The sequence below is a fragment of the Dipodomys merriami genome, unplaced genomic scaffold (genome assembly GCF_024711535.1).
Source record: "Dipodomys merriami isolate MVZ:Mamm:240054 unplaced genomic scaffold, mDipMer1.0.p SCAF_261, whole genome shotgun sequence".
NCBI lineage: Eukaryota > Metazoa > Chordata > Mammalia > Rodentia > Heteromyidae > Dipodomys > Dipodomys merriami.
In genome coordinates, this window is record NW_027204060.1 from 334,142 (window position 1) to 347,718 (window position 13,577).

General features: G+C 46.8%; 1 protein-coding gene across 14 annotated transcripts in view; it reads left to right on the forward strand.

Moving 5' to 3' along the window:
* The window catches only part of LOC138837084 (muscleblind-like protein 1), a 162,322-nt gene that overhangs the window by 130,231 nt on the left and 18,514 nt on the right, over positions 1-13,577 (forward strand). For all 14 annotated transcript variants that reach the window (XM_070035857.1, XM_070035868.1, XM_070035867.1 and 11 more), the window contains 2 exons: positions 6,926-7,126; positions 12,801-13,058. In XM_070035857.1, the coding sequence (XP_069891958.1) occupies positions 6,926-7,126; positions 12,801-13,058 (459 nt within the window). The remainder of the gene's footprint in view (positions 1-6,925; positions 7,127-12,800; positions 13,059-13,577) is intronic.

Sequence of the window (13,577 nt, forward strand, 5' to 3'; positions counted from 1 at the left end):
CAAAGAGGCCTCTTGTAGTGTAGTCGCTGATGTTGTCTTAGCTGTCTTGGCCCAGGCCATTTCTCCCCTCTTCCCCAGACCCACGGCAGGCACAGGAGGGTGCAACAGCAGAAATGTAAGCAGATGAGGCAGCATCCAGTACTGTGCCTGGCATGTGGCAGAGAGCAGTGATCACCTAATGAACAAAAAGCTAAGTTAGAGGGAAGAGGTTCTCGGCAGAGCTTCACGGCTTTGGTCATAGAAGACCAAAGGACTGGTAGAAGAACAAGAAATGATACTGTGGGTCCAGACACAAGCTGGTCGCAGAGATGCACCCCAGTCCTGGAGACTGCACCCCAGAATGTAGCACGGTCATGAACACATACCAGCTGATGCTTTCAAAGAGAAGCCAGTGTCAGGTCCTCGGGTCTGGCTTCTCGTTGTCTGCCCCGTTAGAGAGGATTTCATAAGGGTCTATAAATTTATGACCTCAGAACATGATGCTGGGAAGACTTGGTTAATGCAGGGATTTGTGGGCGAGCTTTTTGCTTTCGTAGATTTTGTTTTAGGTTGTTGTGAACTGCACCGAGCCAAGGATGAGAAGGAGGAATCAGATTTGAGACAAATATAATTTTTAAGGGCATGTACTGACTTCAGCACTTTTTATATTTTCTGTTCTCACAACTATCCCACAAAGTAGGTAATGTCCAGGTTAAAGTTAAAAGTCAGAGAGTTAAGTAACGTGTCTGGTTGCACAGCTGGGGAGTGGCAGGCCAAGATTTGAACCCAGCTATGCCTGGTCCCAGTGTTTATGTTTGGATCGTGTATGGGGACAGGCCCCCAGCAGCTTTAGGTTTGGAGTGACTTGTACAAGCCTCCAACCTTCTTCAATAGGGGGTGGAAAGTTGTAAAGACATCCCCTGCAGGATGCTGCCAGTAAGTATCATAATACAAGCTGAAAAAAGATGAGTTGGAAATAAATAATTGTATTTATTTGTAGAATTGTTGGCATTAGTTCTACTGTCATTTCTAATGAAAATGCTAGCAGATGTGTTTTTCCCTCTTGACCATAATGATCTTGGGAGATAATGGAAGCATGAGGCAGGGGTTGACTCGGGTGGTGGAATGTCTTCCTGGGAGGCATGGACTGAGATTGGACTCCAGTATCACCAGATAAAAAAGGAAAACTGTAGTGATCTAAACCTGAAAGGTAAATTAGTGCCATTGCTTAATATCACTGCTACTTTGTCATACACATTCAAAGGAGAAATCTGTCCACGGCGTAGACATCCTCACTGCACCTGAGGGGGCACCCGATGTGCTTCCTTAGTCCCCAGGAATTCCCCTCCTGTCCTGGCACTCCACCCAGCCCCTCAGAGGACCTAGCACCATGGAGGTGGCAAAAGTGGCTCTGACCCCTAGAGCTCCCTTGGCAGGCCTCCGCTGCCTTTCCTTGGGATCCAGAGGGGTGTCTGTGCCTGGTTTCTGACCTGTCCTCATGTAACACTTTGAAATGCACGGCTAGAGTCTCAGGTCTCCAGAGGGTCCTTGCTGCTCTGACCAGCTTGACTGCTGTTCTGCAGCACTTGTTGAAGTCATCCTTTGCACGCTGCCAAGAACTCCTGGACCTTTAATTCACCTAGAATCCATGCTTGCTTTCCTGTGTCTCCACCTTGTGGTAGAGACTGGCACTTCATCCAGAATGTCTGGTAAAATGCTTCTTCATCTTACTATTGAGTTGCCATCCATCCACCCATCCATCCATCCATCCACCAATCCATCCATCCATCCATCCATCCACCCATTCATCCATCCATCCATCCATCCATCCATCCATCCATCCATCCATCCATCCATCCACGCATCCACTCATCCACCCATCCATCCATCCATCCATCCATCCATCCACCCATCCATCCACCTATCCATCCACCCATCTGTCCATCCACCTATCTATCCATCTGTCCATCCACCCATCTATCCATCCACCCATCCATTCACTTATCCTGTTTGCATTGGGGTCCTGTGACTCCTCACACTGCTAACAGTGGACAAATGGGGTTCTGTTTTTTGTCAGCTTTGTCCAACGAGGGCCAGAAAGGGCACTTTAGGGTTGGCTGTTGCACAGTGACATATTGAAGGATGAAAGGAATCTGAAGCTAAAGCAAACACTTTTGTGATCTGTCCACTCATAAATCAGTCTAGGGCAGTTTTTAAAAGCATTGTTGATTTGATTGTTGTCACCTGCTCCCTTCTTAGAAAAGAAGAATTTGTAATGTAAATTTTCTTGGTAACTCTCTTCTTGACTTTATTAAAATAATTGTTTATTGAGACTAGTTACAGCTCTAGCCAGGCATAGAGCTGTGCTTAGAAGCAGCTTTATATACCTTGTTTATGTGCTGTGAATTCTTTAAAATGCCTTTTCTTTTTACTGCTTGTAGGCTTGATCTTCACACACATAGAAAATGTACAAAATCTGACTTTTAAAATTTCTGTTCCATAATCTCAAGGATACTGATGGGCATATTTTGTCACATCCTTCCATTTTATTAAGAATTATAAACACTTATGAAACAAATGCTGTCTCACAGAGTTTTAAAATAAATAACTCTTCTGACATATTGAGCATTTACTGCATAGTGACTACACTTATAAAATTTAATGTAAAAATTGTGAAGCAAATAGAAATTAAATTTTCAAATATTCCTGGTTGAAGTTAAATTTGGGGGCAAGAGAGGAAATATAATTAGGTCTCTTTCAAATATTCAAATACCTGTTCTAAAAAACATATTTAATGTATTGGCTAGTTCGTGTGGCCAAAAAAAGCAGTTAGCAAATCCATAATATATGAATTTAGGTAATTGTAGAAACCTTGTTTGTAGGCCACTTGATTTATACTTACATATAGAGTGTGTGTGTATATATATATATATATATATATATATATATATATAGTGTGTGTATCTATATGTCTGTCTGTGTTAGTATCTGTATGTATATCTATGTGTGTGACTGTACGTATATTGGTATGTGTCTGCGTGTATGTATGTATGTCACTGTATGTACACCTATGTCTATGTATGTCTGTGGGTCTGTGTCTGAAAGTATGTCTGTGTCTGTAGGTATGTCTGTGTCTGTAGATATGTCTGTGTCTGTAGCTATGTCTGTGTATGTAGATATGTCTGTGTGTCTGTATGTCTGTGTGTCTGTGTATGTCTGTGTATCTATATATGTACATCTATGTGTATGTCTGTGGGTCTGTGTCTGTAAGTATGTCTGTGTCTGTAGATATGTCTGTCTGTCTGTGTGTGTGTGTGTGTGTGTGTGTGTGTGTGTGTGTGTTGATCAAGTCCACAGCTTGTCCTCTGGAGTCTTCAGTCCAGTGGGTATGGAGGAGATGGTTCTGAGCATGGGGCTCAGGGATGAATGTTGCACTGCTGCGATGGGAACTTCTGGGAGCCCCATGTGGGAGAGGCCCCTTCGTAGTTGGTGGTGGCGGACTGGGCGACTTGAGGAGGAAGCTTCCTGTTCTGTGGAGGAAAAGTCACATTCACAGTAAGAGGATCATAAGGGGCATGTCTCCCTAGAAAAGTGAACACATTTCTGGGCAGCTAGTACATGGAATTAATACCAACCAGGAACTTTTAGTGAAGCACTGCCACCTCTCCTGTGGCAGATGCTTTTGTCGGTGATCCTGGGGTAGGGATGGCTAGGACAGTCACACATTCAAAGTACCCTGATCTCAGAACCGTGTGGAGTTCGACATTTACACCTGTGTGTGTCAGGCCTCACATCCAATCCCTGGTTACTACCTTCACGTGCTTTGTGAGCCTTTAATATGAAAAATAGGTCTAATAATCTCCCTGCAGGCTGTCATCCATCCATGCACCCATCCATCCCTCCATCAACCATCTGTCCATCCAAGCATCCAGTCATCTACCCATCTGACCTTCCATCCATGCACGGCCATCCATCCATCCATCCATCAACCCATCTGTCCATCCATGCATCCACTGTCCATTGAAACATCCACCCACCTACCCATCCGTCCATCCATCCACCCATGCATCCACTTTCCATCCACCCATTCATCCGTCTGTCTAAGCATCCACTCATCCATCCATCCATCCATCCATCTGGCCAGCCAGCCACCCACCCACCCACCCATCAGTCCATCCATCTATGCATCCATCTGTCCCCATGCCTCATCCATCTGTTCAGGCATCCACTCATCCACCCATCCATCTGTCCAGCCAGCCAGCCACCCATCAGTCCATCCATCTATGCATCCATCTGTCCATCCACCCAGCTGCATCTGTCTGTCCAAGCATTCCTTCAGTGAAGTTTCATTGTGCTGAGCTCACATTGTTCTGTGATCTGGAGATTGAACAGAGACTACCCCCCCCCAAAAAAAAAAGGCCGAAGAGAGAAGCAATCTCTAAGGATTTATATTAGAGGAGAACTAACCGCAACACCACAGGTTTAGCACAGAGCACAAAGCTCACACACAACACATGGGAACCACTAGCAATAGTCATGTTTGTGTAGTTAACTAGGGTCATGATGTGAAAGGGAATAATATTTTCATTTATAATGAAGCCTGAGTAGCTTAATGGAAGCAGCATGTCTCCTTTAAAACGTCTCCTTTAAAACAAACAAGCTCACAAACAACCTCAGAATCGGTAAGCCCACCATTTGTTTATCTCTGTGGATGCTGTTCTGCCAAAGGCTGTCGGAAGATGACCTTCCACCTTCTTGCAGCACAGATATCTGTGAGTCATGATCACAAGTTGTAGAGGGCAGCGCCTAGGCTGGTCACATAGTTACACACGTCATGTGGTGCTCAGGGGAGACGGGGCTGCTTGAGGCTAGCACTGCCCTTCTGACTGTCTTTGAGACTGCCAGTCAGGAAGCCACAGTGGAGGGCGGGGCACAGAGGACTGGCCCAGGTGCCACTGTTCACAAACTCACGATCTGATTCCCACACGGTGTCCTCTGACCCTCAGCATGGACCTACCCCTCAGGGAGCTCTTGGAGAAAGCAGCGCCACACAAGTGGTGCAGAAATTTTGCACTGAAGGAAAATCACACTCCTTCTTTCCTTGCAACTTTTCTAGACTCAGGTTTCAGGGTATAGAGCTTGTGCTACAGACCGCCCATTCAGCAAACCACGGTACTTCATGGGGAGCAGCGTCCAATAATGCTGGCCAAATGGTTGACGTTTCCGTTTTTTAAATGATGCTTTGCACTGTACTTGGGGAAATTGCCTTCAAGTGCTTCAGATTCAAACTTGCTGTGCTAAATAAGTCAGAAAAACAATTTACACAACAAGTGTATAGAAAACAATTCATCTGGGTGTTGGTAGCTCACACCTGTCCTCCTAGCTACTCAGGAGGCTGAGAGCTGAGGATGGCAGTTCAAAGCCAGCCTGGGCAGGAAAGTTAATGAGACTCCTATCTCCAATAAACCACCAGAAAACTGGAAGTGGCGCTGTGGCTTAACCAGTAGTGTGCTCGCCTTGAGCTGAAGAGCTGAGAGACAGTACCCAGGCCCAGAGTTCAAGCCCCACAACTGACAGAGAGAGAGAGAGAGAAAGAGAGAGAGAGAGAGAGAGAGAGAGAGAGAGAGAGAGAGAGAGAGAGAGAGAGAGAGAGAGAGAGAGAGAGAGAGAGAGAGCGTAATTCCGAGGGATGATTATTGCCTGTTAGTAGGCTCTGCTTGAAGGATTATTCTATGAGCCATGCTCCCGGTCCCATAGGCCATGTGCATCAGAGCCAGACTAGAGGAGCGTTGCTTTGTAGCACTGTGTGGTCCTCGGGCACCTGTGGTGTGTGCAGCATGGAGCTTACGTGGTGCACAGCCTTGTCCCACAGCCGCATGCACTGTGCCAGCAGGCACACCCTTCTGTCGTTCTGACTGAATGTCAACTCTCCATACCAGAATGTTCTGTGGAGCTATTTCTTACCACCAGATAAAATAAATTGTTAAAGTGTATCCTAACACACAAGATCCATTATGTTCTGAGATGTTTATTTTCTAATTTTAAAGACAAATATTGTTAAAGCTTAAGGGTTGCAATTCTCAAAAATAAGGTGGGAAATTGTGTTCTTAGATTTCAGGGTACATTCATTCTACTCAATAGCAAACATGTTTTATAACACACAAATCTCTATCAGCAGATTGAGGCAGTATGTATCCTTCAGAGCATTTCTGACAGAAATTGTGTCTTGCAGTAATTTATTCGATGCTAATCACATGTATTTTCTAGAACAGTTCTGTAGCATTGCTTTGGGAATGTTCTTCTCAGTTTCCCCTCTCAACTCCTGTTGTCCCTCATGAGATAAATCCACTCTGACACACAGATGTGACAGGCTAGCCAGCACTCACCATCTCCAGAAAGCGAGTGATCATGGGACGGCTCCCTCATCAGCACCGTTCGCACGCCCAAGAGATGTATTAGCAGTTTACATTGAGTGTTGATAACAAATGCTTCGAACTCTGAGAGTCCACCGTATTTATTTAGATAACGGGCACCCACAACCTGCTGGCACTCATCAACAGACCTGTCAAGTATATCCAGCTCAGCAGTTATGAAATGGACCTCCTAGAAAAGACCTTGTATTACAGGGGATGGGGTGGAGACTGGATGGTTGGTCTGTTTCTTAAAAAGGAAATCCCAAGTGTTATAGACTTCAACATCACTGTGGAAGATCTAATTGATACTTTATCTGTTATATTTTAGCAAACATAAAAATATCAGTCTGATGATTGCTTACTTATGAAAATACCCTTCTGCTAAACTGGGGTCAACAGAGGCAAAACACATGGCAGGGGGCAAGGGGCAGGGGTCCGAGGCCAGTGATGGGCAGATGGATGGGTCCGAAGGCTGTGCAGAGATCAGCTCTGGCTTGGGCCTGCTGTGAAATTCTACTCTGTTGTACTTTCAGCCAATGTTTTCAGTCGCACCGAGCTTAGCAACCAATGCATCTGCGGCCTTTAATCCCTACCTGGGCCCTGTGTCCCCGAGCCTGGTTCCTGCCGAGATCCTGCCTACGGCACCCATGCTGGTGACGGGGAATCCTGGCGTCCCAGTGCCTGCGGCTGCGGCGGCCGCGGCACAGAAGCTGATGCGCACGGACAGACTAGAGGTAGGTGGCGGGTCTCATTGTCAGCCTTCTCAGCCTCCCCTCAGCCAGAATGGCTTTGGGAAGCCGAAGTGACCATCTGGCTTAGTATTTGTAAGGCCGTATAAGAAAATAGGTGTGCTACATACTTGTGTGTATGTACTGTGCGTGGTACATGTATGTACGTGGGTCCAGCATAACATCCATGTGTGGCTGCTGGCTGTTTACAATGGCAGTTCCCTCAGGGCTGGAAAGATGTCCAACACAGCTGAGCACTTCCTAGACGTGTGCTGCCCGAGGTCCACAGTAGCCAAGTGTCCCGAGCCCTTCTCCAAAAGAGAAAGCAAAAGCTAATTCTGCACACAAAGCATGCTGGAATTTGCTTTCGCAAGTTTTCTTGTGAGCTGCTCAGTATTTCCACTGAACCGGCAATGCATCCTGGCGGAGTGGGCACTTGAGGAAAGCAAGCGTGTTTCAGAGAAGACGGCTTGGTGAGTGAGTCCCACAGCCAAGGACGGTGGGACCTGGCTGTTGCTACAAGAGGAAGAAATTAAAAGTCCCAGACCTGATTTGGAAGTGGTTGTCTAGAGTTTCAGCATGGTGCAACTGCAGACATAGGCAGAAGTGGAAACTGGAAAGGTCAAAGAAGCCCACTTGCACTAAGCCCCCTTTTCCTCTTTCTCTGATAGGTAGCACCCATGACTGAGAAACCATGAAGGATTTAACTACTGTGGGCAAAGTAAACCCTTAGATAGACATAAATGACCCAGATAGTTTGTGAGTTTAGCAGGAACTTAGGTCATAAGCACCCATGTCTTTCTTAGTGACTTTTATTGTGTGTATCTAGGAAGGTCTCAATTTCAGAATGTTCCTAACCATTTGCCGGGCACATGCGTGATACAGTCCTCAAAAATGAAATCCTGTCATTGCTTTATTTCCCAGGGAAACTAGTGTAGGGAAAGGGATGCGAAGGAGCATGTTTCTGGCTGGCACTTCCAGTGTTGTAAATTGTTTTGTGCTTAGTCTGAGGTGGTTCTGTTCCCCTGACCCTTCTATCGTGAGCCTTGGGTTGTGGCTCTGCTTAACACATGATTGTAACTGGCTGTTGTGAAGCACAGGTACAGTCTGTAGCCAACATGAATGAATTAATGATTATGATAGGTAGAAAGGTCACAGTATTCAAAAACCTGTGAGAGAATGGAGAATTAATTTCAGGTCGTCTGAAAGGAAGCCTTGGTTTTCTCTCTCTTCTCTTGCCATGGTAAGAATAAGTGTGCACAGCTCTTCCCGTGTCTGCTCACTGGGAATCCACGCACCACAAGTCCTGGGGTGACAGGGTCTTCCGACCCCTGGAGAAGGACCAAAGCTCCTCCCAGCGGAAGCCTCGGGAGGAGATCTTCAAAGCCATCCCGCTGCTGTTTTGTTATCAGCCTCAGGAAGAGTTCTCAGGAGAGCAGCGCTAGGCACTGAACCACTATCCAGTGTCTTGGTAATGAATGAAGGGAGGCAGTAAACCAGATGTTCAAGGACATAATCATGGAAAGGCCCATCTTCCATTTGTGATGCAAAGCAGTCATACACACAGGGCTCGTAGGCTCACCATCCCCGGGAGTGTGTTTGTATTGAGCCTTTTAACCACAGAATGCCGCATGGTGCCTGCCCATACTTGCACACCTGGCATAGTCTTGTGAGGACAGTTAGAAGCAACATGAATGCACATGTTTTTAATAAGGTCCTAATATACTGATCATCAGTTTTGGCAAAATATTGAAACAGACTGGGTGCCTGTTGCCTGTTACAATGAGCTCCGTTCCTGTGTTTGAACATTAAACCCACCCCCAGCCTGTCACCTGTGAGTTTTGTGCTGTCAGCTAACAAATAAGAGTGAACATGTTAGCTGACTTAGTTTCCCAGATAGAGTGAGGACAGACAGGATACTGCTTTTCTAAAAACAACGTCACATCATCTCCAGGGCTGAACTAAGTCAGATGTCAACATGATTTTCCCTAAGTCTTCAGGGCTTTGACACGAAGGATTTAATACTCTTCCTAAGACCTACACTGTTCTGGCTGCAATTTCTGACCCCAAACCATCTCTGTCCCCCGAACCACTCAATAATCACAAAAGACACACTGCCGAGCCACCTTTCTTTTCAAAGCTTTCCTAGTTAATGTTTCTATTGGCTGCTTGAAGTTTATAATTATGCCAGAGGTATTTTCTGTGAACATTTAGAATTTACATGTTTTCATCAAATCTTATCACTCAAGTGTTGATTTTTGCTTTGAAAACATTCTCTTGTCCATTTTTTCCTATTGATATGTATAATTTTACCTGATCCAGAAAGTGAATCTTCTCTTTTTCACTAAGTCACACTTTTTCACTTAAAAGCTCTGCTCCTTGAACCCCATGTGGCTCCACTTCTGGCTTTTTGGTGGTTAATTGGAGGTCAGAGTCTCACAGACTTTCCTGCAGGGGCTAGCTCTGAACTGTGATCCTCGGGTCTCAGCCTCCTGAGTAGCTAGGATTACAGGTGTGAGCCACTGGTGCCTGACCCACTAAGCCACATTTTATGTTTATGTCTGATCTTCTTCCTCTTCCTCTTCTCTCCCTTTTTTCCCTCTTTCTTCCTTCTCTTTTGATGGTCCTGGTGTTTGAATTCAGGATTTACGCTTGCATGACCCCCCCACTCTGGCTCATCATTTTAATTTAGTTTGGAAAAACATTTATCATGCTATAGAAAATGCTTTAATTTCTTAAACCACTAATGCTGTTCCTACAGCTATGCTTAGAAAGCACCTGTAGTCATGAATATTATTTGTAATATAGGAATGATGGATGTAGCCTCCAAAAGATTTACATTGTTACAAACTTGGTGATAAAATGTGTTGTTGCCATCAAACATGCTGCATAGCAATGTATGGCATTGTTTCCATGTAGATATATTGCTGCCCCAGAGTGTTTCCAAGTAGTAATTATAATTACAACTATTTATAACTGCATTCAGACAGAAGACTGGAAAAGAAGGAAAAGAACTGCAATGTTGCTAAGATGTTAGATGGGATTTCATCCTCCATTCTAATTCTCTGCAGGGTAGATCTTAGAGTTTCTCATCCTGATATAAATTATGAGATGAAACCAGTAGACATTTTATCATTTATAATTTGCTAACATAAACTACATCTGAAAGTATTGTGGGTGGGGATCAGCAGAGACCGACATTTTCTGGACATTCCCAGAATGAACATGGACAGGCCAGGCCTGTTTCAGCAGGCCAGGGCAGGACCCCACTGCTGGGTGGGTGGTCACTAGGGAGAATGTACTTTAGAAGCTCCTCACAGCTCATTCATTCACGGCAGGACTATTTCATCATTGCCTGTCTAATACTTCACAGACTTTTCCTGCTCTTCTGGCCTATATCTCCACCAATACAAGTTTTCACAAGAGACTTTTTGTATCTTTATTTTTCTCAAGGCTAAAATACTATGAGTGTAGCTGTGTCAGTATGTTTCTTCTCTCCCGGTTCTTAAGAGAAACAAACAGGAAGAAGAATTCATATATAAAAGCCAAAAAGTGCAGTTGACTTTGAAACTTCAGCGATTGGAAAGGAATGCTCTCTAATTTCTGGTTGCTAACTTTGCTTAAATATTTTTCAGCCGATTTTTCTCATTGCATTCCAGAGGAATCAGAGTAAACATCTTTGGCCACAGAGAACATAAAGACTAGCTTTAGATCTCTGTCTTCTTTTCATTATTATCTTTAAGTAGTTGGACAGACAAGATCCTCTTCACCCTAAGCCTCCACACTGCTCCTCGCTGAAGCAGCTGTTCTTTTCAGTAGCCACTCTCAGGGTGAAGGCTATGGATTCTGATGCCCTCATTTTATTGACACAAACTCCAGGGAACTGTCACTTTTTAAACTGCAGGTTCTTGCTTAACTCCATAGTAAAGAGCTGCATAAAGTGTCTGCATTGAGAAAGTTCCCCGAAAGAATCTTTGAGGAAATGTTAAAAACTGTTTCTTTGGAGTATGTGTTTTAAAAAGAGGTTTTTGTTTATGTTTGTTTTGTTTTCCGGAAGCAGTAGCAAACAAGTCTTGAGGACATTCTGTGTTTGGATTGCCCTCTTGCGGTGAAAGGCCAGACTGTCCCAGATGAGCCTTGTAGGACTGCTCACAGTGACTGAAGGAGAAATAAGCATTGTCCCTTCTCCTGCCGTCCCCATGCTAAAACCAGCAGACACCAAGCAAGCAGAAAGATCACAACTTAATCATTCTTTCCATCTGTGACTCCCTGGCAATTAAAAACAACTCGTAAAAGTAGAAGCATCATACTACAAAGCTATTGACTTGGATGTTCTATACTTCTCCATAGAAATAATTTCAATTAGCTACTCAGAAAAAGGCAGATGTGGGGCTATGGCTCAAGTGGTAGCGAACTAGAGCAAAAGAAGCTCCGGGACAGTGCCCAGACCTTGAGTTCAAGCCCTGGGACTGGCAAAAGAATTCTTCTATTCCTTCAGTTTGTCTGATATTTCCTCGTGATTACACACACGTAGTGTCTGTGAAATCTTGTTCATTGTGTCCTTGATGTGTCTACATCTCATTTCTGGAGACACTGACTTTTTTCCTCTGATTAACATCTGTCTGCCATCTTCCTTCCCTGTACAGTTATCTTTTGTTTTATTTAGTATATTAATATGGTTTTTGATTAAAGTATTTGTTTAGACTTACCATTGATCACAAATGTATTTCCTTTTTCAAGGGCATTTTACTGGAATAGAGTTACTCAACTGGCACAACTGACATTTTTAATGATTTGCAATTAGCTTTTGTCAGCAGACTTTTTATTAAAGCATAGCCTTCAGAGGGTAGAAGGATGAGGGTGGAGAGGTGTCTGGTCCAAGTGTACTGTAAGCATAGAGGTCATGGTGCCACTAACGGGTACCTGTAAAAATATGGGAAAGGAAAAAGCCATTTCTGTCCTCAGATCCTCCTCCTTGGCTGACCAAGCTCCCTCCCCATGAGTCTGACAGGCCCAGGCTGACGGAGCCCCTCAAGCTGACCAAGCCCCCAAGACTGACCATAGCCCCCCCACGGACCAGCCCACACTAACTGAGCCCCCGAGGCTGACCACCCCATGCTGACTGAGCCCCCCTCCCAGGCTGATGGGCCTAGGCTGACTGAGCCCCCCAGGGTGACCACCTCGTGCTGACTGAGCCCCTGAGACTGACCATAACCCCCTCATGGACCACCCCATACTAACTGAGCCCCTAGGCTGACCACCTCATGATGACCAAGCCTCAGAGGCTGACTACCCCATACTGACTGAGCCCCTAGGCTGACCACCCCGTGCTGACCAAGCCCCCACAGACTGACCGCCCCAGGCTGAACGAGCCCCCTAGCCTGACCACCCCATGATAACCGAGCCCCAGAGTCTGGCCACCCCACACTGACTGAGCTCCGTGCTGACCACCCTGCAATGGCCAAGCCTCCCCAAACTCACCAGCCCAGGATGACCACCCCAGGCTGACCACCTGTGCTGACTGAGCCCCCCCAGGCTAACCAGCCCAGGCTGACCAAGGGTCCCCCCCCTGCACTGACAGCCCCACCCGACCGAGACCCCCTAGGCTGACCACAACGGGCTGACTGAGGTCCCCCCCACGGACCACCCCCCCGCGCTGACCACCCCGCCCGCCCCCCAGGTGTGCCGTGAGTACCAGCGCGGCAACTGCAACCGCGGGGAGAACGACTGCCGGTTCGCGCACCCCGCCGACAGCACCATGGTGGACACCAACGACAACACAGTGACCGTGTGCATGGACTACATCAAGGGCCGGTGCTCCCGGGAGAAGTGCAAGTACTTCCACCCGCCCGCACACCTGCAGGCCAAGATCAAGGCCGCCCAGTACCAGGTCAACCAGGCCGCCGCCGCCCAGGCTGCAGCCACCGCCGCCGCCATGGTGAGTGGCCCTGCCCTGGTGCCGTCCTCTCCCTGGCCAGGAGGGGTTTGTGCAGGTATCCAGACCATCATGACCAGGTGACCGCCCCGGGTGCCGTCCTCCCTGGCCAGGGTTTGTTCAGGTATCCAGACCATAGGACGGGGCTGCCCAGGCAGAGAGAGACACCCCAGCCTCCCCAACCTCCATCCACTCACTGTGGACCTGGGGCCCAGCCTGGCCAGTGCACACCACAGTGCACACGCCCCGCCAGGCTCCCCTCACCCCTAGACACCGTGCACTACAGTGCACACACACCCCAGACTCCCCTCACCCCTACACACTGTGCACCACACTGCATCCCCCAGGCTCCCCTCACCCCTACACACCATGCACCACACTGCATCCCCCAGGCTCCCCTCACCCCTACACACTGTGCACCACAGTACACACACACCCCAGACTCCCCTCACCCCTACACACCATGCACCACAGTGCACACATACCCGACTCCCCTTAACCTTACATGCCATGCGCCACAGT